At 40.2% G+C, this 19,667-nt stretch overlaps 2 protein-coding genes across 2 annotated transcripts; both read right to left on the bottom strand.

Moving 5' to 3' along the window:
- LOC140254059 (beta-microseminoprotein A1-like) lies at positions 1-3,666 on the bottom strand. The gene is made up of 4 exons (XM_072340253.1): positions 3,628-3,666; positions 1,867-1,975; positions 807-912; positions 1-130 (listed from the first exon to the last, which is right to left on the bottom strand). Exons 1-4 carry the CDS (start codon positions 3,664-3,666, stop codon positions 1-3), a joined length of 384 nt encoding a protein of 127 aa, XP_072196354.1.
- A 4,481-nt stretch (positions 3,667-8,147) lies between these two features.
- On the bottom strand, positions 8,148-10,068 carry LOC140254382 (beta-microseminoprotein-like). The gene is made up of 3 exons (XM_072340839.1): positions 9,974-10,068; positions 9,325-9,427; positions 8,148-8,481 (listed from the first exon to the last, which is right to left on the bottom strand). The coding sequence occupies exons 1-3, from the start codon at positions 10,044-10,046 to the stop codon at positions 8,355-8,357; spliced, it is 303 nt and encodes a 100-aa protein (XP_072196940.1). The 5' UTR covers positions 10,047-10,068; the 3' UTR covers positions 8,148-8,354.
- Between the last annotated feature and the right edge of the window lie 9,599 nt (positions 10,069-19,667).

Here is a 19,667-nt window from a genome sequence, read left to right as displayed (position 1 = left end):
TTAGCCCACCCACTCATGTACTTCGCATTTTTTTGAGTGATCGGCTTTCTCCACCACTTCATAAGCACAGGCAGTATTGTCGAATATGCTTACGCATTTCTCTTCATCAAAGTTAACTGGTATTCCATAGCTGTCATTGGGAAAAGAAGAACAGATGATTAGAACAAGAAGGAAGTGGCTTCCATCTGAGATTGTATCTACAATTGTAATTTGGAGAGGTGATGCTGAGGTGGTATTTAATAACAGAAAAGGGAGCTCATATGAAGCTGAGAGCAGAAGGCTGCTCACCCTGATACCTAAACAGGAGGAGGGTAGAGTTATAGTTTACTGATTTGATTTATACCCAAAGGATGCTTGTCATGTTTACTTGCTGCTCCAATATAATTGCTTTTCTGCTTTGCCACAACATGCAGTAGGAATCACACAAATGTTATAGACAGGCCAGTGTATGGCTGGCTACCCCTCAGACAGAGAGGAGGCAGTGTGTGCTTGGAAAGATCTTAATTGGTTCTGGTAGAAGACTCTTAAGTAACTAAATGTTCTCTCTTGAATAAGTATCTTACCTGAAATTTTAGCCTGTTCATGTCTACTCCCTTATTTTCTTTTGTCGTTTCAAACATTATCTTTTTTAATGTTAGCTCTGTATTTCAGAGGAACTTCTTGTGAGTTCAGTGTTGCTGTTGGGTTAATGCTCATTTTTGTGATACAAAGGGAGTGAGCGAGAGGTTTCCCAGGGACCCCGGTGTTAGGGAAGTGCGTTGTGCCACATTGTGCCAGCAGAGGGAACCTCACTGTTCTGAACTTACCTGGTGCAGCAGCTGATCCCAGACTCTAAACAGGAGCACTCGAAGCAGTCTTCAGTCTTCCAATGTGAACCGAATTCATGTGGCTCTCCCTTCATGTCATAGCTGCCTGAAAATGGACCATGCAGGCAGCTGTCAGACTTACTGGGTTGACAACGCTATTGCCTGCACACTTCCTATAAGAGTTTTGTTGGATTTTTACAATAATGGAGCTGGACAATGATTATATTAGAACACGGAAAAGAGTATCCTCTACTCTGTTCTCCATTGTTCTCAGCAGCATCAGGTTTCCTAGAATAGCTCATCTTGGAAGTAGGTGTCCCAAGCAGGAAGAAAACTAGGCATGGTCCTGGTCAGAAGTTAGCAAAGGCTTTGGCTACACCTCACCATTAACACCAACTATTTTTAACTCATCATTTAGAGCATGTCTAAATCTTCCTGGAAAATTCAGCTGCAGGAAGAAAGCATGCAGTGGATAAGAAGTTCCTGTCTAACAGTCATGAAATAAACTTCCACATGATTTGGGAAGCAAAACTTTATGATGACTGAGCTTGAGTGAGGGGAGGATTTGGGAGCTCTAGCTTATGTGTTTTTCTACAAATATATTCTCTTTCTTTGTCACAATTAACTCTTTTTTTTTTTTTTTTTTTTCCCTCCTAGTTCTGGGGTGGGGGATAAGGTTTATCTAGGTTTATTTTGCATACTGGCACAAATCAGTTCTTGTTGCACGCCACTTTTTATCACTTACTTTCCTGTAGAAACACTCAAAATAAAACAAGAAAAATGATAACATGCAGGTGTATAAAATAAGCCTCTGCTACTTCTCTGGACAAAATGCTTTTGTAATTTGGCTTGTGCCATGTTTCTTAAAAAATAGTAATTATTATTAGCTTTTATAACATGTTATAAATTCATTTCTTTCTTTACCCTACTTTCCTCCCAGCAGTTTCTCTTCGCTCTTCCCACTAATTTTTAAATTATTATAGATTGCACCAAATAGGTAAATCCAAACAGGCAGTATTTGTGGGGCTGGATGACAAGATGAGGACAGCTGACTTCTTACCTATAATCTCATCACCACGCTTCACTGGCTTCAGTGGCATAAAGTAGCAGGATGCATTGGCCGCTGTCACACTAACAGAAAGAATGAGAAGGCAGGCCAAGAAGGTTTTCTGAAGAGGAAAGCAGAATTATTGCAAATATATTACAAGTATATACTGGAACTTCCTGATTGTAAATATTGCTATAAGAAGCAGGAAGATACACTGTGGTTTTGAACCAAAATCCAATTGTCATTTGTATTTCAGACACTTTAACACATCATCAGGAATATTAAGCCATTTAGTAGATGTAGAGGGAGAGCGTAACTTGAGATGGGGGTGGGGAAAAAGTCTGTCTTTCCAAACTGTTAAAATCAAGTGTTGCCTTATCCAGGATTGGTAGACCCAGGTACTGTCTGTGAAAGTAAACTGTACAGGGAAGGTGTTCAACTCATTTCCTCTCCTTATTCATTTTTCTTGTTTTTCTCTGACACCAAGTACATGTTCTTAACAGTCTCTTTCTCCCTGTGTACCATGTGTATATTTGTGTACTTATGTATTTTGGACTTCTTAAAAATAAGTTGTACCTCAGATATGAAAGGAAGGATAAACATGCATTTAATTTTGCAGAGAAAAAGTTAAAAAACACAAGTTTGTTTGACAGGCATTTCTGGAGGGACAAGATTAGTAAAAAACATCTGAGCACTGCAAACAAGGGATTTTACTGGAAGGCAGGAAATCTATGAAATGATGTGTGTTTTTAATTGTACTAATTTTGTGATAATTCATTCTATAACATTGACAATCACACAAACATAAGCATCATGAGCATCTGATCATCCTAGGCAAGTCTGGTACAAAATACTAAGACATCACTCATGTTCAAAACCTGTTCTCATTTCTTAGCTTTCTCCATAGACCAAACTCTGCCATGGAATGAAGCAGATACCCTTAATACAAGAAGCAATCAATTGTAAAGTAAATTCAGTTGAAAGATGATGTTGTAGATTTCACTTAAAGCAACTACTTGTTCTGGACCCAGAAAGCGGGATTTTGGTTTAGATTTACAAAACCATGCTTGAATGGGATTAGTTGGATAAATCTGTCTGCAAGGCCTTTAGGGATACTACAGGGCAGGGAACAGTCTAACATATCTAAGCAGTAAGTGCTAGATCAAGAATTCAAGCATGTCTCACTGAAATATTTTGATTTCTTGAAAGGAGAAAACAGAATTCTTGTATTTACTGAGATGCATTCTTTTCTGCTGGGGGGACTCTGGCTATATTTGAGCTGAAAAAATGACTAAAAATCAAGATAACTTTTTGGAGCTTAACTAAGCATTCAGATACTATCCTAACTCTTCATGAAAAGTGATGGCTAGTTCTCAGTTAAGGAAAAACAGAGCTGCTTTCTGCCAGAGAAATAATTACATTCAAACACCTTATGCCTTCATCTGGTGTCCCATTGGACATCTTCTGCACTATAAATGCTGAAATCTTTTACCCAAGGTTCTTACCTGCCGGTCCTCATATGTCTGACTTTTGTTTTCAAAGCTCAGTTTTGAGTTACTTAGGTCTTTGAAGGCTCAGGTAAATCAAATAGAATCTCTCTGAAAACCTGTAGCAACATATAATTATCTTTTGCAGTAAAGATGTAAGGACTCACCATTCTTGTGGAATTATGAGGCTTCCAGTAGTAAGACAGCCTGTAGAAAGTTCATCTTATCCAAGATCTTATATAGAGAGGAAGCTTCTGATATCAGTCCTTGAGTAAACTGAACATACAAGAATAAGTCCAATGAGGTTTCCACAATGTGACCTCATGCTGTAGATGTTATTAGAATGAGGACAGTTTTTGGTTCTGGAGAAATAGGTGTGGCTTTGTTCAACTCATTAGCTAGAAGGAAGTTATAGGAGGTAGTTCAGAATGAATTTCAAGCCCAGAAGGAATACTGGGCATGATGAGAACCCCATTAATGACTGTATGGTTGTGTTGGTTGCTCATACTAAATCTGCATGCTTAGTTTGAATCACCTAGATTTTAAGAGACAAACTTTGAGCAATCTTTCCACTTTCTTGTTCATTAGCTGAAGAAAAAGTAAGGCTCTCATGGAAGAAGAAGGGTAATGTGTAAAGCCAGGTGTCTGTGGGGAGCTGCTGGACTTTGGAGAGTTTAAGGCCCTTAGAAAAGGGTAGTAGATAGCTATTTTCTTCACTAATTGGTTTTCCATCCATCCACAAGACCCAAGTGCCAAGTGTCAGGACAAGCTCTCTTTCCAAATGCTTAGGGTAGTAATTTGATAGTAAAGGAGTCAAGTACAAATTACTTTTGCTTAGCTGTGATCTAGTTGGTTCAAATATTGAGAACAATTTCACCAGTCTGGCTGCTTAATTATTTCGCCTCGTTGCATGGATTTGAGAGTTGAGGCTGAACTCCAAGCTGGGGTGACTACTCCTACACTCCAGAGTTGAGAGCTAGTTCAGGTTGTCCATTTCAGAAAGCCAGCATTACTGCAATGTGTGTCCAGAATTTGTAAGGAGAGCCTTAGCTGGCTTTCAGGTTGGTAGGCTGGGTAAATAGCTACCACATAATGAACAGATAAAGAAGTTACAAAAAAGGCAAGCTATGTCTCTTTTGTTTTTTTTCCTTCTTCTTCTTCTTTCCTTCCCTCCCCCCTCCAGAAAACAAAAATCCAGCCTACATACATACATACATTCTCTCTCAACCTGTCAGACAAGCACTGGCCTCTCAGCTGCCCACATTGCAAGGCCTTCCCTGTGTTTTCTAGTTGTGTGCTATGTGTGGTACGGGGAGAGCTTCTTGTTAGCAGATTTCTTGGGAACGTAGTTAAGACCAGCTGCAATGTCTAGGGACAGTGAAGAAGCTCTTTTCACAATCAGTGAATGCCTTCAGTGTATCCTGTTTCCTTCTAAGGAAGTAAAAACCTTGGAGACTTGAAGATTTGCCTCAACATTTTACTTAGTCATTCTTTACCTGGAGGTTTTTGGTTACATACCACTGAACACAGATGACAGTGAGAATGCAAAAACATTTTTTTAAACTGTATTTTTCAGGGCTAGACAGTCAACAGAGAAATACAGTGTGATTCTGGAGTAATGTTCTTAAAGGAAAGAAACAAAAACTAGCTAATACCTGTGAAAAGGATTACTCTATGAGCAACACTAATATAGGAGAGAAAGCAAGAGGAAATGTGAGGCATATCAGCACACAGATCATAGGTAAACATCATCTTGCAAATATATTCCCAGTGACCTTATGCTGACAATGGTAGGTGTAATATAAATTGGTTTTACGATTGTTGAATGATATCTGCCACATTTGAACATGAGACGCGGCAATTGTTTAAGGAGAAGCATAAGTAAACAGCAATAAAGGATATGGTATGCTTTTGACACACAAACATATTGTGAATGTGGTGCAAAGAAGTTTTATCTTTGTGGGAACATCTGTGTTAACTCTGAGGCTCAAACACCCACAAACCTCAAAACCTGTGTCACCAGATCTGTTCTGCTCTAGGAATTATCCAGGAGCCGTAATTTTTGAAGACAAAGCTCTGATGGTGTGGTTAGTTTGTCCAGGTGATATCTGGAAGCGCAGAAGTTTGGGCTGAGTTTCAGTTCAGACTGGGAGGCCCCAGCTGGAGTCAACATCATCATTTCTTTCCTAATCCAGACATCTCTCTCCCCTTCTGTGTGTAATGGAGTCCCATCCCTAAGCAAAATTTCAGATTGCAGGCAGAGTGAAACACATGTTTCTTTTTATCCTGTTTAGTTCTTTGGGAGAGCAATGATCCCTCTTGCTAAGACATGATTCTTAAGATGCATGGGAATTCCTCCACTGGCCCAGAAAATCCTATTGTGTCATGATACCAAAAGAAAAGGTCAGTGTTAGGCAAGGGATATAAAAGCAAGATAATCTAAAGGGCCAACTTTGAAGGCCAAGCAGAATTTGAAGGAGGATGTCTCTGTTTGCAATGCAGCAGCTCTGGGAAGATAGCCACAGTTACTACAGCCCTGAGAAGGGGTGGAAAAACAGAATGGTGAGGAGTAACAAAGCCAGCCAAAAAGAGAGCTCCGTTTTATGGGAAATGCAGTATTTCCTAGTCTCCTTATTTTCAACTGAAGTCAAGCGGCAGCAAAAAGATCTCAGAACCAGAGAGTCAGAGAACTTATTCCAGAAATGAGAAAATGCAGTGATTCCAAGGACAAATCCAAACTCTGCAGCTGATTTAAGCAAATGAAGATTGCAAGTTTGTTAAGAAGTGAAGATTTTTTTCTGGGAGTGTGACCAAAGCAATCAGTTTAAGTTGGTGTAGGAAGGGTGATGGGTGGGAGTGCTGCTGCTTTCCTTGTCATGCATGGGTGCCTCTGGCTTAGTGGGGTGTGGGTGTGTGTCAACAGCAGATCTGATCTTGCTGCCATGACTTTGACCTTTGGTCCTCTAGGTGATATCTAAATTTGGGCAGCCTTGCACCTTTAACACAATCTGCAATGTATGCACAAAATGAAGCAAAATCTTCCTGCTTATCTTCAGTTTTATACTTTCAGTTTCTTAATTCAGTGACCCCTGGGTGTTTTTTGTATTTTGTTTTTAAGACTAAGCTAGTAGCTAGTACTATCTTTCATCTACACTGTATTTTGGTTCTATTCTGAGAATCTCAGCTTGTTTCTAAACCTGTTAGTCACTGATTCCATGAAGATAAAACTCATTGCTCAGATAGAATTGCTGCATGGACACAGCAGTTTGAGGTGGGGTGGGCAGCCACATCCACAGGATATCTTGGCTGGTGGGATCTGCTGTCTTTTCTTTTTTACACTGTTTTCCACTGTAATGTATAAAATCCTGCTTCCTTCCATTTCTTCTTCTAGATATTTTCTTTTTGCTATTGATAGGTAGCAGCTAGACTGGAGCAACCTAAAGTGAGATGTTGTGGCTCTTGCCTCTGTCAGTTTCATCTGAAAATCACTTATAACCTGAGATTTGTGCCAAGGATTTCCTCATATTAAGAACGTAAATGTATCTATATGAGACAATAAAATAATTTTCATGTATTTCAGAAGAAACACTATGGTAAGGCAAAATGTGTATCTCAAAACCATGAGAAATTTTAAAAGTATTTGCAGGCAATTTACCCATAACAAAGCTAGAGAAAACGTACCATGTTAAATCATTCTGATTATTTGAAGGCAGATTTAGGATAGGACTGAGTGGGAGGTTCTGTTTAGAAGGCCATAAATGGCTGCACTCCTCCACCTGGTGACAGGCAAAGTCCAGAATTTAGGACTATGGAAACAAAGGGATTTGGGAAGTCTCAGGTAGCTCTGCATGCAGCAGAAGCTGGGCCTGGGGCAGTCTTGGCAGAGCAGGACAGCAGAAGATGATGTCAGGGCACAGCATGGCTGTCCAAGTCAAACAGGGGCAGGAGAACATTTGCTGACTCTGGAAGGGAAGGTTAAGTGGTTGCAAGATCTTATACTGAGAGGAAAAGGTCTGAGTTAATATTTCAGCAGATGACACGTGGAAGTTGGGTAGAACCTGAAATGAGAATGTTGTCCTCATGGAAACTGAGGTATGTAGAGGATACAGCTCACCCTGCAACGTGTTTTTCTTTCCATTTCTTTTGTGAAATCCCAGCCAATCACTGGTTATGTGTTACTTTGTCCATCCACTCTGTGAGAAGCTCACCTCCTTAAATCTCAGGCTAGTTGATGTGGCATTCTGCTGGTGTTTGTGTTTGCTAGGAGGAAGCACATATGTTACAGACATGGAGAAGACTATGATCTTGGGACGAGAGGGCATTTCATCAGCTAAGATTGTGCTGAGATTGGGTTCTTTTCAAACTCCAGAGATTCTGAATGTCTCATGGTAGAATCCAGCTGTGCCAGTCACTCTCAGGAAGGTACTGGAAGGATGTCTCAGAGAGAATCTGACACAGAGGAGGAGTGAACTTGCTGAAGAGAATCTGGTCCAGTGTCCTCCTCCCCTCCTAAGACTGCTGTGTGCCTGAAGTATGAGTTATGGCAGATTACATCTCAAATAGTGCATCATTCTTGTATTTTGACATATAGGGAGCTAAAACGGCTGCTCTGAGTCTTGGCAGGAACAAAACCTGCAAAGTGCACAAGTGGCTTCTGTTAGGGCACAGGTATTTGGCATGCTGGAGTAGTGAGGGAAATACATTCTTCTCTCAAGGAAGGTGCTCTTCTTCAGTGTTATTGTGTACAAAGAGCCATCATTATGAAGCAATTCTGGATGTTTCGTTTGTATTTATTTCATTCAACAAAGCTCGGTGATATCAATGCAAGTAATGACAGAAATATGACTTTGATTATGCATCTTGTACATTGAATTAGAATAATTGGGAGATTAAGAGGAATCCACTGAAGAACTCTTTGTTATCTCTCATGTCTTTGAGTACCTCTGTGATGGCAAAGCTTCTCAAGGAATGGATGAATCCCACAGCACAGAGTGGCTTGAAGCAGGCATGTTGTTAGCCTACACGAGCATACTGAGTGCACTCCTTCGAGGGGTTCTTCGGCACCATCTCATAGTCACAGTTCTTCTCATTGAAAATGACTTTACATGATTCTTTGTCATAAGACACAGGAGTAGTATAGCTGTCATCAACAAAGGGAGAGCAAATGTTAGACATGGAGCAGTAAGCAATTCAATAATTCAGTGGTTTGGCAATTATATCTTAAACTAGTGCTGAGTGAGAAATCTCTTGAACTATGACTTAGACCAGTCTAGCTAGAGCCACAGCTACAGCTTCCAAGACCTCAACCAATAAATATCTTGCTTCATTGCGCTGTGTAGAGGTATCAGTGCACTCAGTGCTAGCCCAGAAATTTTCTAGCACAGCACTCTGAAGTGTGGCAAAAGCACAGTTTCATCATGTTTTATCTCTTTTCCAGTAGTTTTTCACAGCCTTCTATATGCTTGGAATGTGGAAGTCCCCTGAGAAAAGATGAAGAACAGAATCGCTCCATTTTAGCTCTTGGAGAAGGTGGGATATGAGGGATATGAGGATGTTGGAGAGAGAAAGACATCAGACCAGAGCCATGTCACTCTAGAGTCTGTATGTTCAGTGCAGAAAAGCATCTCTGGAAGGGGATTCAGATCATCATGAGCCCTTCAGGACATCTTAAGTACTACGAGGTATGAAATCTTTTCTTCCTCTTATATCCCCTGACAAGGAAAGACTTAATCTCAGTGTAAAAGAAGCTCATAGTTACTCAGTTTTAAAAGCAAGCACCAACTGGATGTGTCTTGAAGGGCTTGTCTCCACTCCCAGTCAGCAGAAATTGAACCAAGATTAACACAGACAAGGAGTCAGAAGATATATGTGGCTTTCCCCAGCTCTGTGAGGGGTGAGGAAATACTCTCATGTCTTTAGAAACTAATTTATTTCTAGCAGATGGAAAGCTGTGGACTTTTTATGGGTAACAAAGCAGACTTACAGGGTGCAGCAGTGCAATTCATATTTGCTGCAGCTGCATGTGAGACAATTTTCTGTCCTTGAGATCTCTCCAAAGGGGTACAATACTCCATCCACCATACAGCCTGTGTAACACAGCAATAAAAGATGTTCTTTAAGCTTCCACATCAGAGACTGAAAAGTTTAAAAATGACCATATATTTTCTGAAAATCTTTGTTCCTGATAATGGTAAAACAAGTCACTTTGCTCCCGCAGCTATTACCTGGATTATTTTGAGAGCATGAACCTGTTTTCTCTTAACTTAGAGAAAATTTCATTGTAACAGCAGACCAGAGGTGAAAATGAGCAACCAAGCAGCTTGGGCTACCATCTATGACCAAACTGAATTCAGAAATCCTCTCACCCCCAGCTCCATGTGCAGGAACAGCATTAGCAGCCTACCACCAATAGCAAAAATACTGCTGCAGCTTCATCCAGTCTAGGGGAAAATTTGTTTTTTTTCCCTAACTTTGGAAACTTGGTGCTGGAACCTCCTGTCCAGGCCTTTTTGACATCTCCCACCTCCATGATTTTTTGAGCCCCTGCTTGATATTTTGAGCCCTTCCCAACAGTTCTGCATAGAACTAAGCCAAGAAAATACTACTGAGTGAGATGACTACCCCTCTCCTACCTTTTTCAGCCTCCCCTCGCTTGAAGAGTTTTCTAAAGCAGGAAGCATCACCCTGTGTCACTATGATGCCCATCGCAAGAAGGAAGGCCAAAAGGATTTTCTGTAAAAGAGATGCAGATCATAAATTTAAATTCTACTTTGATTATAATTATTCTGAAAATCTAAGTCTCTGAACCTGAAACAGAAATTAGAAATAACCTTACGTTTTAAAAGGGAACTGTACATATTTCACAGTGTTGATTTTCCTTATGTGGGAAGAGACAAAATCACATGACAATTCTACCTGCAGCATCACTCTCTGTCAAAGTCCAATCTCCAGAAATCACAAAAAGCTTCCATAGAGCTTTACACGTCAAAACCCTGTCAGATTCTTCTCATCTCTTTTTTTAATTGCCTTTGGGTCAGATGTAGCTATTTCTCCTGTAAATCAGGAGTGTAGCAGACCTATTATTTTGCTTTTGAGCACAGCAATTTCACTGAATCCGGCAGTAAAGGAAGACCTTAAAGCTAACTAAATCCCACTAATAGCTGGTTGGAATAGAGAAGAGAGACACAAATTAGTGCCTAATACCAGTGTTGTATATTCTACTTAGCAGAATTTGAACAGTCTTGTCAAACCATGTACACAGATCTGGCTATGGAACTGTGCATTCCTCATGCCTATTGGTGGCAACAGCTAAACAGCTGCAAGAGCTTTTTGGAGATGAGAACCTGCTGAACATCCAGGACTTCTTTGAGAAGACATGCATAACTCTGTAGAGGCACTTATATGGAAGTAGAGAGATGGGAGCACAGGACTGATTTGATGAATTACTCAAGATGCATAACTTTAGGCAAGAGTTTAGAAATGGCTGGAGACTGAGAAGCAGTGGGGAATGTAGTTCAGTTTTCTTGATAGCACTTGCAGACTTACACAGAAGATTTGTAATATGAAAAGGTCTTTCCAAGTCATGATGGAGCTTTGAGGCTAATCGTTCCATGCAGCTACTGGGGCTATGGGAATTCAGAGAGTTGTGGTTTTCTACAGAGGATCTCAGTGTGCTTAGGATACTGCTTGCTGTGTTTTAATTGTCCAGAGCATGTTCAGTTTGGTGGCAGCCTTACTCCAAACTGGTGCAGGGCCCTGCAGCAGCACAAGCCATTTTTACCATAGGTCTCAGTGCTGTCCCACATGTTTTTGTAGCAACAACTGAAACCTTTATTTTGCTTCATATGCTGCATTCTGTGAATGTTTTATCCTTTGTTTGCCCTGGCATTTGTCCTTATTTTGCTATTCAAAGAAATGCAAGCCAAATGAAACTGGGCATGTTCTTCTTTCTAAAGAGCAAAGTTCTGGACTCTTCTGTGAATCTAAACAGAAAGAAAGGGAAGTACATGGTCTTTTGCTGGAATAACCAAAGGATACGTGAGCTAAGTAACAGACAGCTAGCAGGAAGCAGGCTGAGCAGTGAGGATCAAAAGGGTAAGAGAGCAATGGCAGAAATGACATTATTTATTAAACTGAGAGATTTTATTTTAGTTACATTAATGGCAAGGACTTTTAGTTCTACATCAGGCTTGTGTTTTTCTGGGCTTTCAAAAGCATGGCACTTCAAGGAATCTTATTCACTTGTTTGCTCTCTTACAAAGGGAATGCTACCAACCATCTTGCAGAACAGTCTTCTGAACAGGATTAAGCAGACTCTGCAAGTGGATGGATGAATTGATGTGGAATGAGATAGCAAATCAGTTTGACCAACTAAGTTTTTCCAATGAGTATTGTCAAGCTCTAAGGAAAATTAAACAGAGAAATAAGTAGATGATAAATTCTCCCTTCATTTCCAAATCTACATATATCACAGAAATTGCTGCCTCTTCTGTAAAACTTACTCCATACCATAGATTGTCATCAGATATGGTAATTAATGTCAGTAGTTTATGAAACTAGGTGAGCATAAATTAGAGGAAAACTGGGCCATTGGACTTTGCCTATCTATTTAGCAATATCTAACTGATGATTCCAATTCTGCAAACACATTTGGAGCCTTGAAAAGTTGAAACAGGACAGGTACTGATAAATTAGAAGAGAAAAGCAGACAGAATACACAGTATTACATGTTTCTTTGTAAAGGGAATCTTGTGTTTCACATCCATGGATTTTGGAAGCATGGTTCTAATTGTTCATATAATTGTGAAGATTTTTACAGACAGTTTGGAGAAAAGAGTAACAACAGAAGAAAGACCCTCAAATAATTACAAAGCAAACAAAAAACAAAGTTCACAGTAATCTTAACTATATATTTCTTTGCATCTTCAGGCAGTTTTTAGGGGAACGCATCCACACTTAAAAATGCTTAATTATGTTAAAATGCCAGTTCTCTTAAAAATATCTTTCTGTTTCAGTTTCAAAGCAATTAATGATCTGTACCCTGCTTTAAAAATATTCTAAGCCTTTGACTCACCATTATGTAATGTGCAGCTTCCGGAGAGCTCCAAGTCTCCAGAAGATCCCTGCAAGTGCTTTCTGTGGAATCTGAAAGCAGATATTTTATGATGCCTCTATATTGGGCAATTTAAGTCTAGAAAAATAGCTTGTTCAGCTCAAATGCACGTATGTTGAAATTTCTGAAGAAACTGCTGAAATTTTGCCAGCTGGCAATGAGAAAATGTTTGGTTCTGTAGGAGCACTGACCTGGGTACAGAACCTCAAACAAAGTTTCCCTTGGAAGCTAAATAAATTAGAACTTATTTATTCTAAGAGTTTGTTAAATAATTCATGGGGTTGTAGATACTTCGGAGTGGTAGAAAGAGAAATTATCATTCACTCGCTTTCTCATACTGTGTATTTCTGAGCACCAGTAATCAAAATCAACTAATTTACCTTTCGGATATACTGATTCCAAGAATTCAGCAGGAATAACACCAACAACAAAGCAGTGCATCACATCAGAATTCTATGACCTCATTAGAGAAAATGCTGAAACTAAAGTCTCTGCAGTTTTGATAATCTCTTAGTAGAAATACATAATTTATGAAAAGCTCATAAGCATTCCATTTTACAGACTATGCACCTGTTTCTTTTTGTTCTTATCAGTCTAGTGTGTTTAAAAACTTTCATGAAAATCCTATTTATGTCACTGAGAAAATTCAATAACTTTTCTTTTTCATCCTTTGCTTCCTGCATTCCATGTAATAGTCTGTTATCATTGAAATCATCCCCTTGTCTGCACTTGCAGACTGTGAAATCAATGTATAACTTCTTTTAGATGAGTACAGCGGTTTCAGTCTACAGGTGGGTAGCACTGAATCTTTCATTCCTGTGACCTATTTCTAATCATTTTCCAATTTGACCTCATTTCGTAACTGAATAGAGAAAGAGGTATGCAAGTTTGCCAGTGCTGTCAAAATAACCACGGATATTATGAAAAGAGATAATAATGTATTTCCTGTATACGCACCCCAGGATCACAAATGGTGTCTTAAGCACCACATTTTTTCTAGTATGTCTTAGGTACATAATGTTGTCTTTCCATCCCTGGATTCTTTTCAGACCCACTGAAGCTCCTGTAAAATTCCTGTTCCCATGAAATGTATAGAATCTCTAAAGTGTGGAGTATTAACCAAGCATGGTTTATTTCACCATCAAGACAACTGTAACTCACACAAGCATAGAGAAACCTTTGACCATGTGCACCAACCTATGGCTTGCATTAGTTTTGCAGTATTCTCTTCCCTTCGCCTACCACACTCAGGATTTGTTGACCCCAGGACACCATGGGCTCGACAAGGATTTCTATGCCAGTCCTTTTGTGGCTTTTCATAGACAGCTCAAGGCAAGACTAGTCTTGCTTTCAAGACACTTGCTATGAAGAACACCTTATTCGTCTGCCAGTGGGTTTCTGATGAACACCCTGGAGCCCTGCCAGATGTGTTACTTGGTGTAGGTAGGCTGGTGGTGTTTCTCTGGGTGTCTTTGTACCTCTTGTCTCAGGATATGCAAATCCTGCTTTAAGAAAATTGTTTCACCCTGACTCTTCCTAAAAGCAAGGTCTGAGTACATCTCCACTGAGCTGATTTTAATTCACTTTTTTGGCATGGGGAAGAATGATTCCTTCTGTAATACCATGTTAGTTGTCACATAGGAAGAAGAGAAACAAAACTGCCTTGAAGATCTGCCCAAGACCACTAAAAATCAGGAAATATTTAAGGCTTTGCTGGTGTGACAACCACTAAGGATTTCATACTTGGAGATTCACTAGTTCCCAGTTGAATGCTGCTAAATGTCTCTGGTCTCTTTCTATTTCTCAGAAAGCACTTTCTCAGAAGCAATGACATCCAAAGGAATACCTGACAAGCTCATACTTACCAGCTATAGTGTTACTGGTTTTCTTGTAGTTAGAAATACTTTTCTGGGACCTTCCAGGAGGCAGCCCAGTATGAGACAGTAATTTTGAGAAGCAACTATTTGTCCAGGCTATAGTGAACCCGTGGTAGTCATTCATAATGCCAGATGCCATTGCCTGGGCAAACTGGGATCTGGCTGGGTGAGCAAATCTCCTGAAGCAGCAGGGGACATGAGGCAGTTAGCAGCTGTGGGAAGCAATTGGAAGGGATTTGGTTAACAGGAGCTGAACTGAGGTGTGCATGAAATCCTACTGGGCTGATTTAGGGTGACAGAAAGCAAGGTGATGCCATTTAGCTTCGTCCTGTCCCCTCAGTCCTGCTTCATGGCCCACCGGTGCTTTGCAGCTCAAGGTGACCCACTGTTATTGGGCCTGTTGCCAAGTGCATTCATAGAGCTGGAGAGAGAAAGAAAAGCCTTGTTCCTCTGGTTTCGCTTCCAGTCCATTTAAAATCCTTCTTGTTAAACTGATGTAGGACCCAGTGGATGTTTTTCTTCCATTTTAATTTTAGTAAACTTAATGGTGATTTAAACCTAGCACCAGGTTCAACCTTTGGCAATAGTCATTTAAGTAACTCAGCTAAACTGCTGGAGAGATTCATTTTTTATATAGCAGTGCTTTTGCACTGGCTTAAATGAACTAGTTCAAATTCATTATTGTTAAACCAAAATGATCCTAAGCATAAGCAAGAGTACAGTTATGCTCTTGGAAGGAAACATCATATTACTATCTGCTAGACTAGTTTTATTGTACCATTTCTGTTTGTCAGGACTGATGTGTGCACTGCAACAGCAGACCATCACCAGCAATTAAAAAGTCCATTAATGATCCTTTAATGTCTTTAGTGACAGCATTTCTAGTACAAATGTGCATGCACAAGATCTGGAATTCTTTGATATGCCCCTAGAAGTACCCTGCAGCCTTATTCCCCTTTTGGCTGCTTTCAGCTACTCATCTAATGAAGAGCATATAAATTTGTGGTTTCCAAATTCACATAAAGCTAAATATGCTTTCCCTTACTTTTTAGATGTAAGCTGTTTTCTTACTGTCCATCATCAACAATTTCTCTTTCAGCTCCTGCACAGCCAGAGGACAGATGTCCTTGTGGTGGGCTTGTAACCAATGGGAGAGCAAGGATTTTGCAATGTCCATTGCTGATTACATCTAAGATACATAGACCATGCAGATAAATATTTGTACAGAAGTGATACAGAGAAATAAATTGTATATGCGGTGGGAACAGAGATTTTTAGCTTAAATAAGAAAAAGCTGGAGAAAGCTGAAAAACGCCTGATAACTTTTGCATTCTTCAGATTACGTCTTAGCATTTGAATCAAAGTGCTTACAGATGACTTTAGACACACAGGTCGTTTCATTGTTTCCAGTGGAGCCGCTCCTTGTTGTCAGGCATATGCTTGTTAAAAGGCTTTGCTGGGACATTAAACAACAGCTTTCTTGACTCCTTGTTGCTTTATCAAGTTGATATATCAACCGATGTTGGATGTGTGATTTCATAATTTCACTGCTCCTTTTAGTTTTGTATTTCAAGGTTTCACTAAAAAGCAAAGGAGGAAACTATGGGGCTGTGATTCAGAAGCTTTTTTATTTGCTGATTCTGTTATCAGCCTGATGCATGACTTCAGATAGCTCTCATAAGCATGCCACTGGTGACAAGTTTGAGAACGTACGTCCTGACTATAAAAGACTGCAGACCCTAATACTCACATTGCTCCCCCTTCTAATACACTATCCACTCTTACTCCACAACAAAGAACTCCAGAGTAATGGTCATCCTCTAAGACCACGATTTTACCATCTGAGGTGAACTCTGGGGATCAAAAACCACATGGTTCTCCCATAGTGAGCCAACAAAATTATGTGTATCCAAACCAACATTCTTTTAGAGTGTTAGCCTTTCTGCTCTGGATTTCTTTCTCCTTTTTTAGGGCTTCTAATTACCTGGAATGAGGTTATCAGCTCTGTTTGTTTTGTTTTCCCGCTTGTATGATAATGTACTGCAGTAAGAAAAATCTATTCCGTTTTGACTCAGTGCCTGGAGCTGAGGTCTTACAGGTGGGTAATCACAGTCTGCTTATTTTTGATACAACGATTACAATTAATTATTTTAAAGGAAAGGTCAGATAATTTTGGATTCCCTGAGATGGATTCTCAGATACATAAATGGTATGTTCCGTCATACATTAACCAGCAATGAATCCAAAGCAGAGGAGGAAGCACCCTGGGAGCATCGAACCCCTGTTTTGGTCCATTGACCGCACATGTCTTTATTTCCAAATACAGATAATCCTTTCTACACTGTACACAGGACACTGAGGTATCTTCCAGCCCTGACTTCAATAGCCACTCCCAGGTCTTGGTAATTGCAGGGTCTGGATCATCACGTCTCACTGTATGCCCGTACTTAAACCATACAATGCAACATGTGCATAAAAATGAGGAGTGGCAGGGAAAATGAAGAACAATGAGTGAACTGTGGTTTTGATTGTTGGGGTTTTGTTTTTTTCTTTCCTAGCATGATAAAGGTGTTTATTTTTTTATTGTAATTCATCTGTTTCTTTTGTTTGCATCCTGTTCTAAAATTATTGAAAACATATTTACATTGTGTTAGCTATTGGGAAAGTTGGCTGTGGCATTCTCCTTTATTTTTCACTTTGTAAACATTTGTGAGATTAATCGTGTGCTGCATCTTTCAAGCTTTTGTTAACATTTCACATTTAAGGTAACAGAAAGCAGTACCTCTGAAAACATTTTACCCACAGAAAAAAAAAAAAAAAAAAATAAAAATAAAAATAAAAATCAAATAATTTTTACGCAGGTTAGTGCTATGGTATATCAATACCATGAATTATCAGAAAGAGAGAATTAAATTTAAATGTATATTGAATTTCACACCATGACTAAGCCTGTATCCAGAGTAAGTTGTAAACTACTCACGAACAAACTCTAATGTGAATTTAATAGATGCTTCCTTCAAATGCTTGAAAAATCAGATTCCAATAATCATGTGCCAGTTCAGAATATTTCTTACTTCATAATCCATTGATGTGGTTTAGAAATTGTTCTGTATTTAAGAGAGTTACATACGGTTTAGAAGTGAATGAATATAGCATGTGCATTATCTCCCTTAAAGCTGGCCATGTTGCTTTGGAGGTATTTTTTGGACAAAGTAACCTACTTCTTGCTTTAAGTGTAGTCATAATCTGTTCCAAACAAAAATGTTTGTCCTCAGCTCTGCAGAAGTTGTATAGAAGTAATAAGCTGCGATAACGGATACCACATACACAACATCAGCTTCTAAATGATTTTCAGCTTTGCATCATTTTGTCTTTAGCTTTTCACAGCTACTAGAACTCCCGCGCAAGTCCCATGGACCTGTGGAAATTATTGTGGATGCCACTGAAGACCATCTGTCAGCTTGAGCGAGAATGTAAATGCACAGTTTCCTCCTTTGCTTTGCAATTGCTTTTATATTGATGTGTGCAGCTGTTTCTTTGTGAACATAAGGAATGTGCTTTTGGTCAAGATAGTCTACACTTAAACTGGTGGATTAATGAGTCCTACTGTGCTCTTTGGTCTTGATAACTTCATCTGTTTGTTGTACTTATCTCACCCTTTTTTACTCCACCCAAGGTTTTGGTTTCCACATGACGGAAGTTTAGGGACTTCAGTCAGGAGAAAGCCACCTAGAATGCGCCCCCACTGTTCAATATAACCTCAGTCAATTTCATCTGTATATTGAGGAGGCAGACCTCAAACACATATTTATATCCCCAGCCAACTGCCATTTAAGACACATTACTGATGCCAAGTCCTTCACCTCCAAGCAGTAACCCTTCATCGCTATTGCTGCTGGACTGTTTTCTTGAAACCCTTCATGTCTTGTATTCTGGCACATCTATGCAATCCACAAAGTCTTCCAGCAATGTTCCAATGGTCTAACTCTGCCTTAAACACTTTCACTGCAGCCTTTCATAGTCCACTTGAAGATTTCTTGTTCCTCTCACTGCAGTAAATGCACAAGGCAGGGCAGTGGGACTTCCAGAGTGAAAGAGCATCAGTCTGCTGTAACTACACCTTGTGGCCATGCAAGAAAGAGCTTGTCCCCTTGACTGATTTCAGAAGCCCTCTGCCCTTCCCTGCATGCCCTTAGGGAACCTGAGCAGCACAAGCACAGATATTAGTGCCAAATGTAAGTAGCAAGCTATGCCGCAGAGCTCAGGCATACCTGTAAGTGTGAGTATCAGGCATCTCAGCTACGTGTAATCTTACATGTTCTGTTTCAGCACGTAGGTCAGCCCCTGATGATAAATGTGTTTGTTGTTACCTCTGCATTGCATATTTATTTTTGAAGTTCTGAGGAGAAACACAACTGATCTTTCTTCTTTCTGTCTTCTCTCTAGCCTGTACAATCAATCCAGATAATTTCTTCTCTGGAAGGGATTTTAGAGCTGAAACATTTTTTGGGTGCCTGACAACAATATTTATGTTGCATCTTCTAGAAAGCATGTTTGTGTTGTGCTCTTCGTAGCAATGTGTGCTCAGAAAATGGTTTGCGTGTCTCAAATAAGCAACTGCCCCTAAGGAGTATTCTGTGTTGTTGTTTTTTTTTTTTCCCAATGGACACTAATTCTCACAGGGTCCCAAGACTGAAGCTGCTTGATGGAAAGACAGCATCACAACGGTGAAACCAGTCTGGACAAACATCTTTCCATGTGGAATAATTTGGATTTTCTGCTTTATCAGCAGCACTTAGAAGTTCTTTGAACTCTCCTAAGGCTGAAGGATTGACCCAGCCCTGTAATGTTTATAGAGTCACTGAAAGGAATGTGGTGATGCTTTCCCTTTAGATGTCTTCCATCTCCTTCAGGTATTTGGATGCAGTCATCGAAATCAATAGATGTGAACCTGGAGATCTCGCTGCTTTGTCTTATTTCAGGCGGTCACCCCGTGCTCTGCTTCCTCACCAGATGCAGTTCAGTGCAACAAACACAGCAACTCCACGTGGTGCTTGCGAGGGTTGTTCTAGACTGACTGTTTGCATGAAGAACTTCATTCCCAGCAGGGAGAACACGATGTTATTGTCATATTCCTTCTTCTTAGTTCACTTGTGATAAAGGACGTACGAAACGCAGCGCTATAAGATGCTGTACAGACGTTGCAAGGCGGCTCAGACCGCAGCCCTCCTCCCGCTCACGGCGCCGGCGCGCCCCCTGCCGGCTGGCCCGCAGCGCCACGCGGAGCTGGGACGGGCGGGGCGGCGGCCTCGGGGCGGCCGTGCCGCGCAGCGCCGT

Source organism: Excalfactoria chinensis, chromosome 6 (genome assembly GCF_039878825.1).
Source record: "Excalfactoria chinensis isolate bCotChi1 chromosome 6, bCotChi1.hap2, whole genome shotgun sequence".
Classification (NCBI taxonomy): Eukaryota; Metazoa; Chordata; class Aves; order Galliformes; family Phasianidae; genus Excalfactoria; species Excalfactoria chinensis.
The sequence above is the reverse complement of the archived record's forward strand: the minus strand, read 5'-3'. Positions and strand labels throughout refer to the sequence as shown.

What these genes read in the sequence shown, in the direction of transcription:
- LOC140254382 (XM_072340839.1), bottom strand. Translation starts at nt 10,046, where the DNA reads ATGGGCATCATAGTGACACAGGGTGATGCTTCCTGCTTTAGAAAACTC. An exon ending in GCGAGGGGAGGCTGAAAAAG is followed by an intron (nt 9,428 to 9,973) that starts GTAGGAGAGGGG and finishes TGTGTTACACAG; the next exon opens with GCTGTATGGTGGATGGAGTA. An exon ending in GAATTGCACTGCTGCACCCT is followed by an intron (nt 8,482 to 9,324) that starts GTAAGTCTGCTT and finishes TGTTGATGACAG; the next exon opens with CTATACTACTCCTGTGTCTT.
- LOC140254059 (XM_072340253.1), bottom strand. Translation starts at nt 3,666, where the DNA reads ATGAGGTCACATTGTGGAAACCTCATTGGACTTATTCTT. An exon ending in GCGTGGTGATGAGATTATAG is followed by an intron (nt 913 to 1,866) that starts GTAAGAAGTCAG and finishes GTCCATTTTCAG; the next exon opens with GCAGCTATGACATGAAGGGA. An exon ending in GGGATCAGCTGCTGCACCAG is followed by an intron (nt 131 to 806) that starts GTAAGTTCAGAA and finishes TCCCAATGACAG; the next exon opens with CTATGGAATACCAGTTAACT.